This window comes from Odocoileus virginianus, unplaced genomic scaffold, assembly GCF_023699985.2.
Source record: "Odocoileus virginianus isolate 20LAN1187 ecotype Illinois unplaced genomic scaffold, Ovbor_1.2 Unplaced_Contig_29, whole genome shotgun sequence".
In the NCBI taxonomy this organism is placed as follows: Eukaryota; Metazoa; Chordata; class Mammalia; order Artiodactyla; family Cervidae; genus Odocoileus; species Odocoileus virginianus.
The window spans coordinates 905,167-924,692 of record NW_027224346.1 but is presented as its reverse complement, the minus strand read 5'-3'; the positions used below and the strand labels follow the sequence as shown (position 1 = coordinate 924,692).

Genomic DNA, 19,526 nt, shown 5'->3' with positions numbered 1-19,526 from the left:
AAGCATTTCCAGATATACAAGCTGGATTTAGAAAAGGCAGAAGAACCAGAGACCAAATTGCCAACATTCGTTGGATCATAGAAAAAGCAAGAGAATTCCAGAAAAACATCTACATCTGCTTCATTGATTAGTCAAAACTTTTGACTGTGTTCAGTTCAGTTCAGTCGCTCAGTCGTGTCCGACTCTTTGCGATCCCATGGACTGCAGCATGCCAGGCCTCCCTGTCCATCACCAACTCCCAGAGTTTACTCAAACTCATGTCCATTGAGTTGGTGATGCCATCCAACCATCTCATCCTCTGTCATCCCCTTCTCCTCCCACCTTCAATCTTTCCCAGCATCAGGGTCTTTTCAATGAGTCAGTTCTTCACATCAGGTGGCCAAAGTATGGAGTTTCAGCTTCAGCATCAGTCCTTCCAATGAATATTCAGGACTGATCTCCTTTAGGATGGACTGGTTGGATCTCCTTGCAGTCCAAGGGACTCTCAAGAGTCTCCTACAAATACCACAGTTCAAAAGCATCAATTCTTCACCACTCAGCTTTCTTTATAGTCCAGCTCTCATGTCTATACATGACTACTGGAAAAACCATAGTTTTGACTAGATGGACCTTTGTTAGCAAAGTAATGTCTCTGTTTTTTAATATGCTATCTAGGTTGGTCATAACTTTTCTTCCAAGGAGCAAGCTTCTTTTAATTTCATGGTTGCAGTCATCATCTGCAGTGATTCTGGAGCCCAAAATATAAAGTCTGCCACTGTTTCTATTGTTTCCCCATCTATTTGCCATGAAGTGATGGGACCAGATGCCATGATCTTAGTTTCCTGAATGTTGAATTTTAAGCCAACTTTTTCACTCTCCTCTTTCACTTTCATCAAGAGGCTCTTTAGTTCTTCTTCACTTTCTGCCATAAGGGTGGTGTCATCTGCATATCTGAGGTTATTGATATTTCTTCCCGGCAATCTTGATTCCACTTGTGCTTCATCCTGCCCAGCGTTTCTCATGATGTACTCTGCATATAAGTTAAATAAGCAGGGTGACAATATACAGCCTTGATGTACTCCTTTCCTGATTTGGAACCAGTCTGTTGTTCCATGTCCAGTTCTAACTGTTGCTTCTTGACCTGCATACAGATTTCTCAGGAGGCAGGTCAGGTGGTCTGGTATTCCCATCTCTTTAAGAATTTTCCACAGTTTGTTGTGATCCACATAGTCAAAGGCTTTGGCATAGTCAATAAAGCAGAAATAGATGTTTTCTGGAACTCTTTTGCTTTTTCGATGATCCAATGGATGTTGGCAATTTGATCTCTGGTTCCTCAACAAACTATGGAAAATTATTCAAGAGATGGGAATACCAGACCACTTGAACTGCCTCCTGAGAAATATGTATGCAGTTCAAGAAGCAAGAGTTAGAACTGGACATGGAACAACAGACTGGTTCAAAATTAAGAAAAGAGTACATCAAGGCTATATATTGTCACCCTGCTTATTTAACTTATATGTAGAGTACATCATGCGAAATGCTGGGCTGGATGAAGCACAAGCTGGAATCAAGATTGCTGGGAGAACTATCAACAACCTCAGATATGCAGATGACACCATCCTAATGGCAGAAAGCAAAGAGGAACTAAAGAGCCTCTTGATGAAGGTGAAAGAGGAGAGTGAAAAAGCTGGCTTAAAACTCAACATTCAAAAAACGAAGATCATGGCATCCAGTCCCATCACTTCATGGCAAATAGATGGGGAAAAATGGAAACAGTGGCAGATTTTATTTTCTTGGGCTCCAAAATCACTGCAGATGGTGACTGCAGCCATGAAATTAAAAGATACTTGCTCCTTGGAAGGAAAGCTATGACAAACCTAGACAGCGTATTAAAAAGCAGAGATATCACTTTGCTGACAAAGGTCCACATAGTCAAAGCTATTGTCTTTCCTGTAGTCATACGTGGATATGAGAGCTGGATCATAAAGAAGGCTGAGTCCTGAAGAATTTGATGCTTTTGAACTGTAGTGTTGGAGAAGACTCTTGAGAGTCCCTTTGACAGCAAAGAGATCAAACCAGTCAATTCTAAGAGAACCAACTCTGAATATTCATCGGAAGGGCTGATGCTAAAGCTGAAGCTAAAAGCTGAAGCTCCAAAGCTGATGCGAAGGGCCAGCTCATTGGAAAAGATCCTGATGCTGGGAAAGATTGAGGGCAGGAGAAGGGGGCGACAGAGATGTTTGGATGGCATCACCAATTCAATGGAATTAAATTTGCGCAAACTCCAGGAGATAGTGACGGTTAGGGAAGTCTGGTGAGCTGCAGTCCATGATCTCCACCTACTTTCCTTTCCCCTTTTCTTATTGAGTTTCACATCAAGAGCTTGGTCTTTCCTTGTTTCTTGGCAACAGAGCTTCCAGAGGAAGTGCAAAGGCTGGACTTACAAATACTGTAACAGAAGAAAGGCAGAGAGGATAAACACATTCACAGTGAGAAACAAAACCTGTGAGTATGAGAACAATGGGCCCCTTTGGTAAAATGAGAGTGTATTTATCAAACCCCAGGCATCACAGCTCCTCTGCTCCAGTACTGTCTTTGTGTGCTCAAATAACAGCATTTGTAACATTCTAGTTGATGATTCTAAATTGACTGCTGATTGAAAATAAGATCAAGTCCTAACTTCAGGGACTGAAACATGTACAAAACAGTTATGTCAATGCAAGCCAGGATTATCATGGAGTAACCAAACAAGGGACAAAGATGAAATGTGTAAAGAAAGGCCAAAGGCTGGAGGCCTTCTCTCTCTCTCAGAGAGAAGAACAATTCTCTCAGACTGTTGTTGTTGGTTTTTTCTACAGTCCATTTTAACGGTGGGAAGATGGCCACTCATGGCTCCCAAGTTTACACATCATCGATGGAACCACAGAGAATGCCTGCTTCTCATAGTCATGACTACAAAATCCCAACAGAGGACACAACCAGTCTGGTTAGATCAGGCGTCCGTCCACCCCTGCACCAATCAGCCATGGCCAGGACCTATAGACAATCCCTGACTGCCAATGGACCATCTAGGAAGAGGGATCAAATCCTAGAAAAGGGGATATGCTGGCTTGTGAATTGGACAGAAACCCCAAAAAACATTCACCCGTGAGGTAGAAATGCACAGAAACAAACACAAGTGTCAGCCAACAGTAGTACCAAGGTTAGCACTCAACCCTTACCCAAGGACAACGCTGAGGTTTCTTCTTGCAAAACAACACATACTGCTGTATGGTGAGAAGCCTCAAAGATGGCGCCAGTGGCTCCTGCTTCCTCATAGTCCTACTCTTCTCTAGCCCCCTTTCACTGAATGGGGCCAACTTTTGTGACCAATGAGATATTGCAGAAATGACCAAGTATGGCTTCTGAGGCTAGGTCACAGAAGACAGTGCGGCTTCCATCTCATACTTTTTTGCTTCACCCACTGGGGTGGGGTAGGGGGCAGAGACGGAAGCCAGCTGCTATATTGTAGAATTACTTAAGCAGCATTGTGGAGACAACTGCGTGGCAAGGAACAGTGGCTTCCTGCCAACAGCCAGCAAATAACCAAGACCTGCTGCCAAGAGCCACGTTATGAGCCATCTTGGTGGCAGACCCTCCATCTCCAGCCAAGCTTTCTAATGACTATAACCCCAGCCAACATCTTGACTACGACCTCATGGGAGACCTGGAGCCAGATACTGTAGACCTAGGCCATGCCCGAATTCTTGAACCACGGAAGTTGTGAGATTAATAAATTTTGTTGTTTTAAGCTCTTAGATGTGGGAGTAATTTGTCACACAGCAATACATAACTAACATACTCTGGGGATCGGCTCCCATTCTCCCATCTTGACTATCACATCAATAACTAGGATTAAGGTACAACATAACCTAACTGAGGGAGCACTGGATCTTCTAATGAAAGAAAATGTTTGTGCCCCTCAAATAAACTGCAGGACCCAGCTAGCATATGTTGGCAGAAACTGGGATACTAGGTTTGTGAGAGAGGGTTCAGCACCGCAGGAGACAGTGCTAAGACACATCTGGGATGAACCTTAGAAATGTAGAGAAAGTAGCAAAATAGAAATGCCAGAACGGCCATGGCAAACAGTGGGAAAGGAGAGCAAAGGGTTCAGAGGAGTAAGCATGCTAAAGTAGGTACACTACATAAGAAAATGCATGAGAAAGTGCAGCCGAGGCTTTTGTTCCATGGGAAGGCACAGAAGACACTGTTTATCAGAGTGATGAGGGATGCCCTGGTGAGAGGAGCACCTGCATCACTGAGAATGAATTGTGGTCACTCTCTGTAGGGGCCAGTCTGATGGCAGGAAATGTTATTACAGAACTGGGTTCACCGAGCGCAATGGGGAGTGTAGGAGTCTGAAGAAGCCAGCAAGCTACTCTTAACCACCAGAAGCAAGTAGGTCACAATTTCCATAATCCATGGAGACAGTAATCAAACACGGGATTCCTAGGACAAGATACAAGGGTAACATTCAGTACACAAAGGGAATCAAGGATGGGTGATCAAGAGACTAGGGGGAACCCAACGAAAATTCATGATTCCTGGTTCAATTTCTGGATCTGAGTCAGTGTTTTGATCTGGAAAATTGACTGAAAGAGAGACAAGGTTCCTAAAAGGGAAGATCTTTAACACTGTGATAAGTATATAGAGTAATGATTACTTCAATTCTTCCCTTAAAGGATCTTTGGTCATTCACCCAGGTAACTGTATACTTGGAAAAGGAGAAATCCCAAACATTTTGATGACTGTTAGACATAGGAATTAGGTTGACACTGAAACCCAGAGATCCAAAGCAACATGCCCAAACCCCACTGGAGAGGGGGCTAATGGGGACCAAGCAGTAAATAGGGTCCTGCCTCAGGTTCAGCTCACAGTGAGCGTGCTGCTTCCTCTGGCCCATCTAATAGTCCTTCTCCCTGTGCTTGAATATAAACCTAGAATATGGACAACTTGGTTGTTGGCAGAGACCCCACACATTGCAGTGGGAAAGCCAAGTGGAAGCCTCTGACACTGCCCTTCCCCATTCCAGCCAAGAGAGTAAGTTAAAAACAGTATCCAATCCCTAGGGGATGGCAGATCTCAAAGATGCAGGGGGCGGGGTGATCTCTATCATGCTGTCATTTACCTCACCAGTCTGGCCTCTACAAAAGCCAGGTGGGCCGTGCAGAATGACTGTGGACGGGGAGACAATTCAGCACTAGCCCCAACTGCAGCTATGCCACGCCAGATGTGATTATCTCTCTGACATCAGATTAACATTGCCTCAGGTTCATAGTCTGCAGTCACGGATTAGAAAAATGCATTCTTTCCAACTTCTATCAGAAAGGGAGATCAGAAATGTTTCTCCTTCACTTGGGACAGACAGTATACATTGACAGCCTTGCTCCAGGGTGTGTTAACTCCCCTGCCCTCTGTCAAATATAGTCCAAAGAAACCTGGCCCCCCGGACATCCTGCAGAATATCATATTGGTCCACTCTGTTGGTGACAGTATGTTACTTGGACCTGAGGAGCAAGAAGTGGCAAATATGTTGGAGGCCTTAGTAATACACGTGCCCTTCCTATAGGAGAAAAATGCTACAAAAATTCAATGACTCTGGGCACGGTTGGTAACACAGTTTTTCATTAAAGGATGAGGTGTGGCTGCCACCCAGTTACCTCATGTTTCTCATGAAACATTCTCTGCTAGAGAATAGCAGACACGGAAAGGAGTCACCATTCTGGCATGAATAATTGACCCTGAGAATTAGGGAGTGACAGGGCTGCTTTTGGACTTCCCAGGTGGCTCAGTGGTAAAGAATCCACCTGCCAATGCAGGAGATGCAAGAGACGTGGGTTTGATCCCTGGGTCAGGAAGATCCCCTGGAGTAGGAAATGGCAACCCACTCCAGTATTCTTGCCTGGAAAATTCCATAGACAGAGGAGCCTTAGGCGGGCTACAGTCCATGGGATTGCCAAGAGTCAGACACAATTGAGCACACACCCACGCAGGGCTGCTTTTACAACTGAGGGGAAAGGAAGGTTGTGTTTGGCACCCATGTAATCCACTTGCTGCCTCTTAATGGCAAATGGGTAAGTACAGCAGCCGCAGTCCACTTCACACCCACCCAGTAAGTGCTTGGACTGGATAAGCAGAAGGAGAAACCAGAGCAAGGAGTAGAGAAAGAAGATGATGAGTATCAGTTGCAGCCTCCAGAGCAGCTGCTGTGGTGAAGGCTCTAGTTCGTTTCTTTTACAAGTTTTCCCAAGAAAAAAAGCTCCCCAGCCCCAGAGGAGCTGTTTGCAGAACTTATTTATGAAATAAGCAAAGCAGAGGCACCAAGAATGAGCTGCAGTGGATCTGTGGTGCATCACCCAGGTTTACCACCTCCTTTGGGGCTTCAGCACTCATTCCCCTCCCCTGTTAACAGTGGTGACAGCTGCCAGCTAGCCACCACATCCCTCTCTAGCCCTGACCTTCTGCCAAAGAGTTTCTTTGCCTAAGATCACAAACCCTTCCTAGGGGCAGCACATCCAGTGACTGCTCCATGTGTGGACATAAGACCCACAACTTTGTCTCAATTCAGGGTGACTCTGAAGGGCTATTGAAGCTGCACAGCCAATCATGGATTACTGAGGCCTTCCTTCAGCTGCATCACAGTCCACCTTCTCCCTTACCCAATAATGCTATCTTCACTTTCCCAAAGGTATTGATCCCAAGAGAACTCCTCCAAAACCTTCCTGCACGCAAACCTCTATCTCATAATCTGTGACCCAAGAAACCAGAACTGCAACACATGTGGGGTCTCATTTGCTCCTCACCATGACTGGGATTACATTTGTTTTTACCATTATCCCTATTTTACAGAGGAAACTCAAGTTCTAATAATTTTTGTAAACTGGCATCCTCCCTTGTTCTACGTTCTTAGCCATACTGGATAAGGGAAGGCTAACCCTTGTCTTAGAATCAGCCAAGTAGCCCCCTGAGAGACTCCGGGTGCAGCCAGTCAAGCACTAACTCTTAGAATGTCTCTTGTTGTCATGTATTCCTGGGACCTAGGGAAGCTGCAGAGGAAGGTGTGAGGGCACTTCCGTAACCCAGCTCCCCTCTCCAGGCTCCATAATCCTCCCCACTCTACTGCTGTGGGTTCCCGAGATTGTCGCTCAAGAAATCAAAGCTCTCTCTTGTGCTTGTGACACTGTACAGAGGAGTCTCCCTGGCATGACCGGCTGCCACCCACAATCTATGAGTCCCAGATTTCAAGGTAACTAGAATGCCCCACATACATGGTGATATCGGGCCTATGATTCAGAGGTTTACAAAGGGATGTGTGGCTAGAAAGTTAAATAACTGCAGAGATCATCCGAGTCTGCTTCAATCTCTTCTCTCCCTGTCTCCAAGCTCTTAGTCCCTCCTTTGAAGATGACTCTGACACCGGTCTTCCCCAAGTTTTAAGGCGAGACAGTGCTCAATAGAGGAAATGCTTAATGGGAATGTGGCTAAAACTTTCTCTACTATGATGGACGGACAGACTGTCGTCAGCTTCTGCAAGTTCATTCTCAGTTTTTCTCTGAGCAGTCTCTGAGACAACATCTGGACTCCCATCAACTCTGCACACATGCCACGTTTATAAGTAACCAGGCAGGGCGATGAAGCGTGTTTAGTCATTTTGCATAAGAACTTCCCTTGCACAGACTTCTATATATAATTCATTTGGCAACCCCCTTTTCTACCCACCAGTGCAGAACAATGTTCTTAGGAGAGCTCACAGTCCTTTTGCCATGGGCTCCTTGAGGCCACGGAAAGAAAATTCCAGGTATTGCCTCTTCCCTATCCCTGATAGCCACATCCCCAATGTCCCTAGACTTGTCTCTCATTTCTTCCAGCCAAGGTTCCTCTGCTTAGGACGGTCGGTCTCCTTCCCCCAACCCACGCTAGTTGGTTCCAGTTAGTTCCTGCCTTTGTCCTCCTCTCATGCTGCTTTCCACCTTCCTCCCCAAGGAGGATCTCCTTGACACCTTCACTAATCCACGTGCATGCATCCTCCCCCAAGATACCACCCCTGAGGAGCCTCATGCCCCTTCAGGCACTCAAGATGCCTCATCCACATGCATGTGTACAGATATTGGCCTAAAATAGCCAATTTGCAATGAAATCTGACACAACTTTAGAGCCAGAATACTGTTTCTAGGTTCAGACTCCATCATCTACAGGAATGTGATCCTAGGCAAATCCTTTAACTTCAAGCTTCACTATCCTCTTCTGTAAAATGGAGAGAGTAAAGCTATGCAGCCTGTTTGTGGCAAGAACTAATGGGACATGACCTTTAAACTGACAAGTGTTACACAGAAGGTACTCTTATCATTACTGTGCTGTTTTTCTCCAATGCCCTCTCACTCCACATCTTCCACTTCCTTCCTAACCCTCCCCTGGGTCATACACAGTGCCAGGAACCCTGAAGGCTAATTTTAGATGTAGAGTTAAGAAAGAATCAAAGAAAACCACTTGTCCAACAGAATGGGGGCGAAACAGTTAACAATGTTAAAACTTCTTGTACACGTTGCTTCACAGGGTGAATCTAGAACTTTCTCTACAGGGAAACAGGCTGAAATGGGCTGAAAATTTGCAGCCCATCTTGCAAATATATGCTGTGAGGAAGAGAAAGAGCATAAGAACACTTCCATTCCCTATTCTAAAATGAGGCTAAGATTGTAAACAAGAGACTCATTGGTCTCTGGAACCCCTGTGAGCTTCTCCCCCAAAAGACTACTACCTTTAAATGACCAGCTTTTTAAAAATCCATCTTAAGAGAGATCCTTTTTATCTCCACAGCTTGATCAGTTTCTCTTCAACATCTGATGCAACCCTTAGTGTTTTCCATTGCTTTCTAGCTGTGTCAGATTTCCCTAGAAGACAGAAATGAAAGTGATGACTAAGAAGATTGCACTTAAAATTCAAATTTTTGACCTACACTTTGATTCCCCCACCCACCCCTCCCATTCCTGTCTCCTTGCCTTCCGAATGGGGAAATTACCACTTTTACAGAGTGTAAACCTTCAGCTTGCACCATCACATGTAGATTTGCAGTCTTTTCTCTTTTTTTGTCTTCCCTCTAGACTTGCAGTCTTAAAGCAGAGATTTAGTTCATTTACTTGAAACTATGCAAAGCAGAACCTACTCAGAATTCAGACTTTTTTCTTTTCCTATGTCCCTGACAATCTTCTAAAGAGACAGAAAGGGCTATACGCCAGAAATGTACTAGTTACCATCTATTTCCCCTCGTCACTTAGGAACAATTAGGCATTTACTTATCAACCTCCACACTGACCCATATCCTATATCCCAATCTTGCCTCCAAGTCAAATCATTTAAAGAACCACACCTGGAATACAGAAAGACATAGGGAAAAAGAAAAAAAAAAAAAAAAGACAAACCATGAGGTGAGAACAAAAAAAATGTGGAGTCTTTCTTCAGACCACCTCAACAGACACTCACAGAGCATTTCCCTCACAGAAACAGGATGGGATTTCTCAACTGGGTTGTTTTTTGTTTTTTTTTTTTTCCAGTGACCCGAACTTGAGCAATACAGTTAGTACTTTGATGACTATCTAAGATAATTAAATGGTTATGTGATGTGTTAACGTAACCCATTTTCCAGTGTGGTCTATTCCAAATATGCTCATTCATAAACCAAAATTACTTAACAGTTTAACACACATCTTAGTCCCATTCTCAACCTAAAGGCAAATTCTTTTGTCTGTCAAGCTCGCAAAAATTAGCTCATTCGCTGGCCCAAACCTTGAGAGAGGGATATTCTGGAAGGAGGAATAGCACCCCAGGCATAGTTCAGAGCATCCTACATGAACTCTACACTTCCCTAACATATTTTTCAGAATCCAAGCACTCAAACTACAAAACTGACCCAAATCAACACTAAATAGAAGTTCATGGTCTCAAACTGATCCATTAGCATATCATTTTAATGCAAGTCAGGGAATGACAGATATACAGGGCCAGGGGTTGGGGCTGGGATAGGGGTAATAGAGAAGGAGTTGCCTGACCACATCTTAAATGATAAGCAGGAACTGGACAGGAAAGGGGAAGAAAAAGGGCCAATTCAGGAAAGGAAACTAACAAAGAAGAATCAGCAAACATTTTTATCCCATATGTATTCATCACAGGCAGCTACCATTTGGTAGAGTTGAGCCTGCCATTTCGTCCCTCTCTAGTTCTGGAGCCCCTAAGACAGGCTGACCTGAAAAGCCTACCTCTAACACCCCCTGTGCAGCCTCGAGGCTTACTGCCTCAGTGACCCTCCGTCGCCACTCCCAGGGAACTCAGAGGGGCCAGCACCCTCTGGCGATCTATGCAGAGCTGAGGAAGAACGTTTTCCTCCTTATTGAGATTTGTTGTGATGGAGAAGTCCCTGTGCTGTGTTCAGTGTTTTCCAGAATATTCAGAGAAGCAGCCCTTGCGAGCTTTACCTCAACCCACTGGGTTCCCTCCAAACCTAAGGACTCAGAAAAGACTCTTCGAGAGGATCTGCTATGGGAGCTGAGGAAATCACCACTGCTTGCTCAGAATCCCCCTCACCCCCAATTAAGCCTAAGAGCTTTGATGTGGGGCCAAGTTCCTTCTCCCCAGAGGCACTCATCTTTCCCAGAGTTCCTCCCTTCGCCCACCCTCTGACTTCTGGCTGGCAGCCTGCCAGTTTGCAGACAGCCCCGAGGTTCCTCAGTCCTGACAGAGGACACAGCTGAGGCCAGAGGTGGGGCTCCTGCTACATCATTTCTCTCTACTTCAATCACTAATGAGAAAGTGAATCTCCAAACATCATTTTCAACACCAGAAACTGTTAACAGCAGATGCCTCCAGAGAGGGAAACAGAGCAGATGCTAGATGAAAGGAGACCAACTGTTTTGCACATTTCTTAGTAGTTTTGAGTGTTGTGCTGTGCTTGTGCATCATCTTTTCAGGGAGTATAATTTTCTAGATAATTACTTTAGAAAGAAAAGTAACTTTTTTGAAACCCAGAGCTTTCAGAGTATTTTCTACAATGCAATATTGAGGCCTTTCCTTTGTACTCAAATGGTTTAATAATCTCATAGGTAAAAAGGTCAGTAGGTTAAAACAAAAAATTGGTGATTAAGAAGACAAATGTCAGACACTAAACTCACTATGAGACCTTAATTTTCTTTACTTCTCTGTGCCTGTTGCCACATGTGTAAATTTGGGATAATTACAGTACCTGTCTCATGGACTCATTGTGAGATGAAAGGAATGAATGCATGTGAAAGTTTTGGTGTCTCCCAGATTGTAACTACTGTGCCATCGACTACTATCAATCATCATACTTATAAGTTGTTGCTCACCTCTGTCACCCTCTGCTGTGGCATGTGGTAAGAAGAAAAGTAGGTAAACATGCCTCTGAGAAAAACAGCATATACATTAAGTAAAATTTGAGTGCTTTCAAAACCCCTGTCACTCTTTGCTACATGTCTCCAGACCGCCAGAGGAACACTTCCTTTCCTGTGAGCCACATGTGGTACACAGTATAGGACCCGAGTCAGGAACCTGGTTCAAGAAACGGTTCCTCCACTAACCGGCCATGTGCCTCTTAGGTAAATCTCAAGGTGTCCAGTCTTAGTTTCTTCACAGGAGTGTAATGGGACCAAGGAATCTAGTGTATGTGAAAGGGTTTTGTAACCACAAAAACTCTGCAGATGAGGTACACTTATTCAGAAAATATGCAATTGATGGCCTATTAAATAGAACAGCTAAGTTAAACAGAAGGAGTGTTCAGGAACTGGAACCACCTGAAGCTTCTACACTGCCACAAAAGACATCTACTTTCTGGTAAAACTCTGCAGTGGCTAAAATCAACTCTGAAGAAACAGCCCTCTCTCAGAATGCTCTCCTGGTAGGGTTGCTGGTACCCCCTTGGTCACCACCCTCCCAGGGTAGAAGAACCCTGAGACTCTGAGAGCTTCCCTTTCTCTTCCAGATGTTTCCTCTGGGTCTACTACTCTGAGTCCTTCCACTTCTCCAGAAATAACATGTTCCCTTCAAACCCAAGGCACCAAAACATGCTGTAGGTTCCGATACTTCAATCCACAACAACTTTTAGTAAATTCAAAGGAACCTCAGAGAAACAAGTTCACCAAGTAAGTAAGTAACTTACTCATTAACTAAGTCTTCCAGGTCACAGTTTCCTTACCAGAATAATTATATTTCAAATTCTAAGAGTCACATGAGCTTGGCACAAGTATAAATTTAGTTTTGACTGTTTCTTATCTCTCTACCCATTCTGATTAATTCCATAAACTTCCACCCAAAGACTCAGGCTGAAAACCATCTCATGCTCAGCTCCCTCCAGTTTTGAAGAAGGTGGGTCCTGACTTGTTTGAGTCCTCAGGTGTGAAAGGACTTGCTCACCTGACCAGGGTTCTTCCATAGCTGTTGTTTAGTAAAGTCCTGCCTAGTAAGGCAAGACAAAAGAATACCTGGATGAAGGATTAGCTTATTCATTCACTTAATAAATATTTACTGAGTATCTGTTATACACCACAGAGAGCAGTTCAGTAAGAACCTGACCCACCTGTTAGGTGGAGGCGGAGGTAGAGGGGCTCAGTCGGTATTCCAGAGGAAGTGAAGTTTGGCTGAGAGCTGAAGGAAGAATAGGAGGCAGATCTACTAGGAGCACTCATGAGACCAAAGGCCTTGCAGTGGGAGAGAAGGAAGATGAGTGCGTGAATGAATGAACTAATGTTCCCTGACATGTATGGCTACATTTCATCAGTCTACAAAGCAGGTGTGAGTCCTGGATGCCTACCACTGTGGTTAGAAAGGAATTTTGCAGTATTTATATAAATGTTTCCTTGGTTTCTACTGTGTGGAAAGCAGTCATTATCCAAATGGAGGGTTGAGAAATTTCAGATTTTCACTACTAATTCATCAACTTCCCCCAATTTATAGCTTCCATTAAGCCCTTTCCATTATCGGCATAGTTAAAACGCCTCCCTAAACTAGCTGGAGCAATTCAGATATTTTCATTTTGTAATAAGATCCAGTAAATCTAGTATAGAATTTAACCACGCTTTTCTTTCACAAGGTAAAAATCCTCTAGGGAGATAAGTTTACTAAGTAGACAGAAGAAAAACTTTTGTCATTCCTGAGAAAAGGGGGAATGAGGGAAGAAGAAGAAAAAAAACCTGTAAATGTCACTACTGACTAATCCCATCTATTTTGGAAGGCCCTGGGGGGTTTTAGGGCTTTCCAAGTGGTAAATTGAACAGTGGCATTCCTCTGAAAAAGGAATGTTCTGCCTCTTCTCCCTGGAACACTCACCTGCTGTGGCTGGAACAAAAGGTGAGTGGGGATTTGGAGGCACAATCTGCTCTCAGGTACCAGAGGTCACCTGCATTTTTAAAGCCCATGAATCAAGCAGGTCCCTCATCTGATAGCTTTCTTCAGGCCACTGTGGTCTTGCGATGGGTGCCTCTTCAGCACTTGTCTCTCCTGCTGCTTCTATTACTATTGACTCCACTTATACCTGACCTCAGACAGACACCCAGATCTGTTCCCATGAGCCTGCCCTGAACCCTATCAAATCCATGTGAGTCCTAAGAAATATGTCACTGTCAAAAGTTCAGAAAGTGTTTTTGTTGTTAAAAATGACGTTTAAATTATGCTGGTATTTGTTGGAGAAGGAGTAGACCTGGGTAGCTAAGGAAATATGTCTGTCCTTGCCATGGTTTTGAGTTTCCACCAGGCTCGGCAGACTTCCTATATTTACCACTTTGTTTTTTCCCAAAAGAGGTCGAAGACATTAGGTTAAAAATAAATTTTTGCAATGGTGGTTTGTTATATGAGTCTCTCTGTTTTTGTGTACGCCTGAAATTTTCCATGATAAATGGCTACAAGAAGAAAAATAAATAAGCACAACATTTCCCAGGCTATAGGATCCTTGCTGCTTTACTTGCTCCTCTCCAGTGCCACCAAAGACATCCACAGCTAGGGAAGCTCTGAAAGCTGAACTTCAGGCAGTTGTGAGCCAGCCCTGGATTCTATTTTGCTCAGTCACTTAGAAGTGGAACTCAATATTTTTGTATCTTACATCCCACCAATACTTTCATAAAGTAACTCTGTCTCACTGTGGTTAAAGTTAAAGATTCACTTCTTCTGAGAAGAAATTACATATTAACATGCATTCTGATGTTACTCTTACCTTTATTTAAGAGGTAAATGTTTTAAGAATATTAATCATTGCTATACTATTTTGGGGAGTAAATTTTATTCTTATGTCTAGAAAACATTAGCAAATGATTATGTCATAGTAGTTAAATTTTGCAATGCAACACTACCTTAAGGCTAAACCACAACACAGATAAATAAAACACTGAAAATGAATTCTATAAATGTCATTGACACAAGTTAAAAAAAATTCATTGAACATTTACAAAGTTAAAAATAATATCTAGCATGCTTGCATATAATCATGGGGTGAAAATATGCTGGCTTCTTAGGAACTGTTATAAAAATTCCACATTCCACCTACACAACTTCTGGGTCACAAGCATTCTACTTCCAGTTGAAAGCCATTCTCTCAGAAGATGTTTCTAAATACACCTAAGGTCATGACAAGTAGTGTCTCATTTCCTCCCACCCTGTCGATGGAGAGTGGTGGACACACAAAGGAGATGTGGAAGACAGCGGAGGACTCAATGCCAACTTTGACCAGAATGCTAGTCCTGCCCCACCTCAAAATACCCCAGCTTGACCCTGACGTCAAACGTGGGCCCTTGACGGTAACAGGAAATGAATTCCTCATGCTCCATTAAAGCGTCCACATGTTATTCAAAAGAAAACCTTAGCATCTCCTTAATAATATGGATCATTTCGAACTAACAAGATGATGGCCAGTCTGAATTAGTGAAAACCTTCTTTATGCTTTAATGTGATTTATAGGACAGTCTTTTAAAGTAGTTTCATTACTTTCAAAATTATGGTGTACCTCAAAGGTAAGCTAATACAGAACTGTTTTATGGGTATCTCTTGCTTGGTGACTAGGTAGGAAAGAATTTTCAATGTAGTTAGTCATTAAGTTTCAAAATGTCCAAATAGAGCCTGGAAGCCATCTGTTCTTTGCGTTTTTTGATTGTCTGTTTTTAAGCTTTTTTAATAGAATTCTATTTCCAATCCAAAAGCAATGGCTTTGCCCAGTTTGAACTGTCAGATTTACTATTGTCTGCTCTATATTAATTATTAATAGGTTGTGACCTTTTGTTAGAGCATCAGCTGCATGCACAAATTTAAAAAGGAAAAGTTGCACCACCCAAGCTTTCTTAATAAATGCTGCTCCATGATGAGGGAGCAACTGGCAATCTCTGGGAGGAACTGCAGAGTGAAGCACACAACAAGGGCCCTACCACAGCTTCTGAGAGGTGCATAAGCAGCGCCGGGAGCCCCATGCTAAAGGTGAGCACGTGCTGTGTGAGTTCAACATACACATCAGATTGGGTGCTACCACATCGTCAGTGCCTAAGCGCACATGTAGCATGCACGCTTGTTTCTCATAGCAGTCTCCTTTCTCTTGCCCGTAGCTACCCTGTAGAAGGGAGCCTAGCCCAACAGCCAAGTACTCCCCACTCTTATAGTAAATGGCAGAATTAAAACCCCAGGGTGCCCTTTTGGATCAAACAAGATTCAAGGGAGTAGGGTTCCTCGTAAACAATTACAGAAACAAGTTCAGGGAGAAGACATGACTCAGTCAGAGCAGGTGAGAATAAATATAAAAGTGGAACATATATTCCAGTTCTTCTGTTTATTCTTCCAAAACCTATTAAAATAGCATTACAAAAAAAAGATTAAGGGAAAAAACCCCTAAGCAGCCAAAGGAATCTGCCTTCCATGGGACTTGAGCCACAGGTGTGGGCAGAATGAAATGTCAACAGAGGCAGGGAGATTAAGTGAGAAGGTTACAATGGATGACGAGGTACTCATGCAGGTACACACGCACACACTCCCCAACAGTGCCTCTTGGACCAACCCTTTTCAATGGTTCAGCTATCAGAATACTTGCAAGGCAAGTTTACATCCTCCAGGCAACAGATTGGACAACTCCTCCCTGAATATCCCAAGAGCAATCTGTCTCCACTCCCTGCATACAGTGACGTTTAAAGGTCCTCCAATGGAAACACTGAGAGCCCTGCCAGATCTCTCTTCAGAAAACCCTGCCAGCTGATAAGCCCTACCTACCCAAAACTTCCAGCCAGTGTTGCAGTGCCTCCCCTAAAAATAAGTGACAAAGACATTTGAGAAAAGCCAAACCTCTGAAAGAAACAGATTAAAATAAACTAACAAGAAGAAGAAATTCAGGGGAAATAAAATCACAAGGAGTAGGAAAAAAAAGGTTTTAAGCTAATATCAACTTCCTTAGCGAGATAAAAGATACCATATTCATTTACCAAGATACTATTTTTTAAAAAGAGAGCTCTTAGGAATTCAAAATATGATAGCAGAGATGAAAAGCTCCATGGAAGGATTAAATAATAAAGATGAATAAATCTCCCAGAAAGAATAGGAAAAAAGATAAAGAGATTGACGAGAGAAAAAAAAAAAAAGTTTTCTTTAAAAAAAACAGAGGATCGATCCCAAAGGGTTAGTATCCAGAAAGGGAAAATAAAGAAAACAGAGAAAGAGAGGCAGATGAGAAAGAAGGGCAAAAGGGAAGGGGAGGAATAAAGAATATCATCCTGACAAACAACGGAGCTCTTATGTAGTTAGTACTGAAGCAAGAGAGCACATCATAGAATGCTGAGTCCTAAATCTATAGTAATTTGAAACAAAAAACAAAACAAAACCTGAAAACCAATGGAATTTACAGTGCAGAATCCTCAAAAGACTTGAGAACTAGCAGTTCCAGAGACTTCAGAAACTGAGGGCTACAGCAAAGCAGTCAGACCTAAGAGATGAGTGGAGGCCATTTGAGAAGCAACTAGAGCCTTCTAAACCCTCCCTGGAGGCTCAGTGGTAAAGAATCTGCGGTTGCTCCCTGGGTCAGGAAGATCCTCTGGAGAAGGAAGTAGCAACCCACTCCAGTATTCTTGCCTGGAGAATCCCATGCACAGGAGAACCTGGCAGGCTACAGTCCATGATTTAAGAAAAAAAAGAGTCAAACACAATTTAGCAACTAAACACACACAACACACACATGAGCCTTTCCTGCTCTATACCACTGGGTCTACACCCTGCTCTTCCACAGCCCTGGGAGACAGAATGTTTATTCTTTGAAGAAACTCTGGCTTGGAGGTCAGCTGGCCTGGTTGTAGGTTTGGGAACAGTACCAGAAACTGGGGCATTTGGTGATCTAAAATGCTGTAACTCCCAGCTCTCCTTCCCCAGCCCTATTTCCTCAAAGGGGTACCAGGACATGGGCAGCATACTTATAACCTTGGAGGAGGTAAGAAAAGTTTTTCTGGAGAGTATGACCAGCCCCCAAAATGTCCAGAAAAAACTTAATCAGAGGTTTCCTAAAATAGTGCTTCTAGATCACATAATAGGAATCTCAAAGTCAACCAGCCCTGTCTATAAACTCAGAGCTTCCAATTAGCTTTTTGGTTCACTAACCTTGAGCAGACATCCAAGGGTTACCAGATATCTAAGGAAGGCCTAGAATAAGAAAAGCAAAGAACAAAACAATTAGATAAAAGCAATTTGGAAGAAAAAATATATACAGGAATTAAAATAAATTTTTAAGTATTATTAAATATGTGATGATGTTACATCCTTAAAACAAGAATAGGAATCTTAAAAAGGAACATTTGGTTTGCCAAAAACAGAAGTATTAGAAATTAATAAACATTAATGGTAATAATGAAAAACTCAAAAGAAGGATATCTGGTTAACAACTGTTTCAGAAAGAGGGAACAGAAAACCAAAGGAAGGAAATCATCAATAAAATACTTTAAGAAAATTTCTCAGAAGATCTGAGCTTCCAGATTTCCTGAAAGGACTACTGAGGGCCCAGTATAATGGATAAAAATAGGCTTATGGCCAGGAACATTATTGTGAAATCTCACAACACTGGAACAAAGAAAAGACCCTTTTTTTTGCCTTGACTCCAAGAGGATGTTCTCCATCAAAACAAACGAGTAAACCAAGAAAGAGGAAGAGATAAGAAATCCAACTCAGGAGAAAAACAGGGAACTCCAAGATTGATGGTGAAGGGAAGTCCCAGGGTGACAGCTCTGCAACAGTGTAGAAAGCTCTTGCCCCAGGACAAGGTTGGAGGAGTGGAAAGGCTCCACTCAAGAGAAAGACAGACAATGGTAGGTTAGCTAATGGTGGCCGACTTGTGTCTATCAGAAGGTGTGTCTATTAGAAGGTCGTACAAAGAAAATTACACAAATGGGAGGAGAGGCAACTCTTAATTTCAGGAAAAATAAGGAGAAAAGAAACAACCAGAGTCCACAATGCTCTACTGTGAATTGTACTTTCCTTAACAAGTGACATAAGTACATAAGTTGATTTAAGCAAGGTGTATTATCTTAGGAGCATGGGGCACAGGTACACAGAGGAATGGGGTATAAGAGAGTTGGATGCTTATCCAACTCTTACCACAATAGGTGACAGAAAATGTCTAAAAGTCACAATTTAAGACAGTATAATTCAGGCTATTATTTGGAAGCACCAAGATGTGTATTCCAGAAGAAATGGCTAAAAAAATGACAAGTGGTTGCCTCTGGAAAGGGGCCCTGGAGGAGTGTGAAGACTGATGCAGGGAACCACTGTTTTGTTATAAATTTTTCAATTCTATTTAACTTTTTATATAGGCATATATAACTTTGATTAAAAAAATTTAAGTACACTTTTTTCAAAACGAAAAAAGAAAACAAACATAAAGGATTTTAGTTCTTAGTTAATATAATAAATCAACTTGGTGAGGGACTACTGACTCCTCCAGATAAGAGGATGGTCTCATTCTCCTCATTACCAGCATCTAGCACAGAGTAGGAACTCAGTAAATATTTGTTGTTTGATTGATTACTGTGTTAATGGGTGTCTTGGGCTACATTAATAAAACAATTCTGGGGGAAAGTTAACAGCTAATGTTCATTGAACACCTACTTTGTGCCAGTCTTTGTTCTAAGTGCTGGCCATATATTATGTTGTTTAATTTTCACATGAGGAAGATGCTGACATTGTCCCCATTTTATAGGTGAGGTCTACTATTAACCACTAATCTTTACATCCAAGGAGGAGGTGTTTTGTGGTCAGTATAGTGTTGAAAATTTTTATAACAAACAAGCCACAACAGGAATATTCTGTTCTTAAACACACACACATACACGCACACTCACACACCCTATCTTTAGAGGTAGAATGTAATCACAGGAAGTTGAAAAGAATGTGAGAAGACCCAAAAGCATGCAAGTAGGTGTGGGAAATAGGGATAGTTTGTCAATGATGATAGTTTAATCATGTTTCAAAGGGGCTGGTAAAGAAAAGGGATGGGATTTGTT

At 42.6% G+C, this 19,526-nt stretch overlaps 1 protein-coding gene across 4 annotated transcripts in view; it reads right to left on the bottom strand.

The window, feature by feature from the left end:
• The window catches only part of TOMM7 (translocase of outer mitochondrial membrane 7), a 229,167-nt gene that overhangs the window by 96,057 nt on the left and 113,584 nt on the right, over positions 1-19,526 (bottom strand). For 3 of the 4 annotated variants that reach the window (XR_011486586.1, XR_011486587.1, XM_070464557.1), the window contains exon 3: positions 17,632-17,673. Coding sequence is in view for 1 of the 4 variants with exons in the window: in XM_070464557.1 (XP_070320658.1) it covers positions 17,652-17,673 (22 nt within the window). In the remaining 3 variants the exon portion in view is untranslated. Of the gene's footprint in view, positions 1-8,776; positions 8,910-17,631; positions 17,674-19,526 lie in introns of all 4 variants that reach the window. The other variant, XR_011486585.1, reaches the window with a different exon arrangement.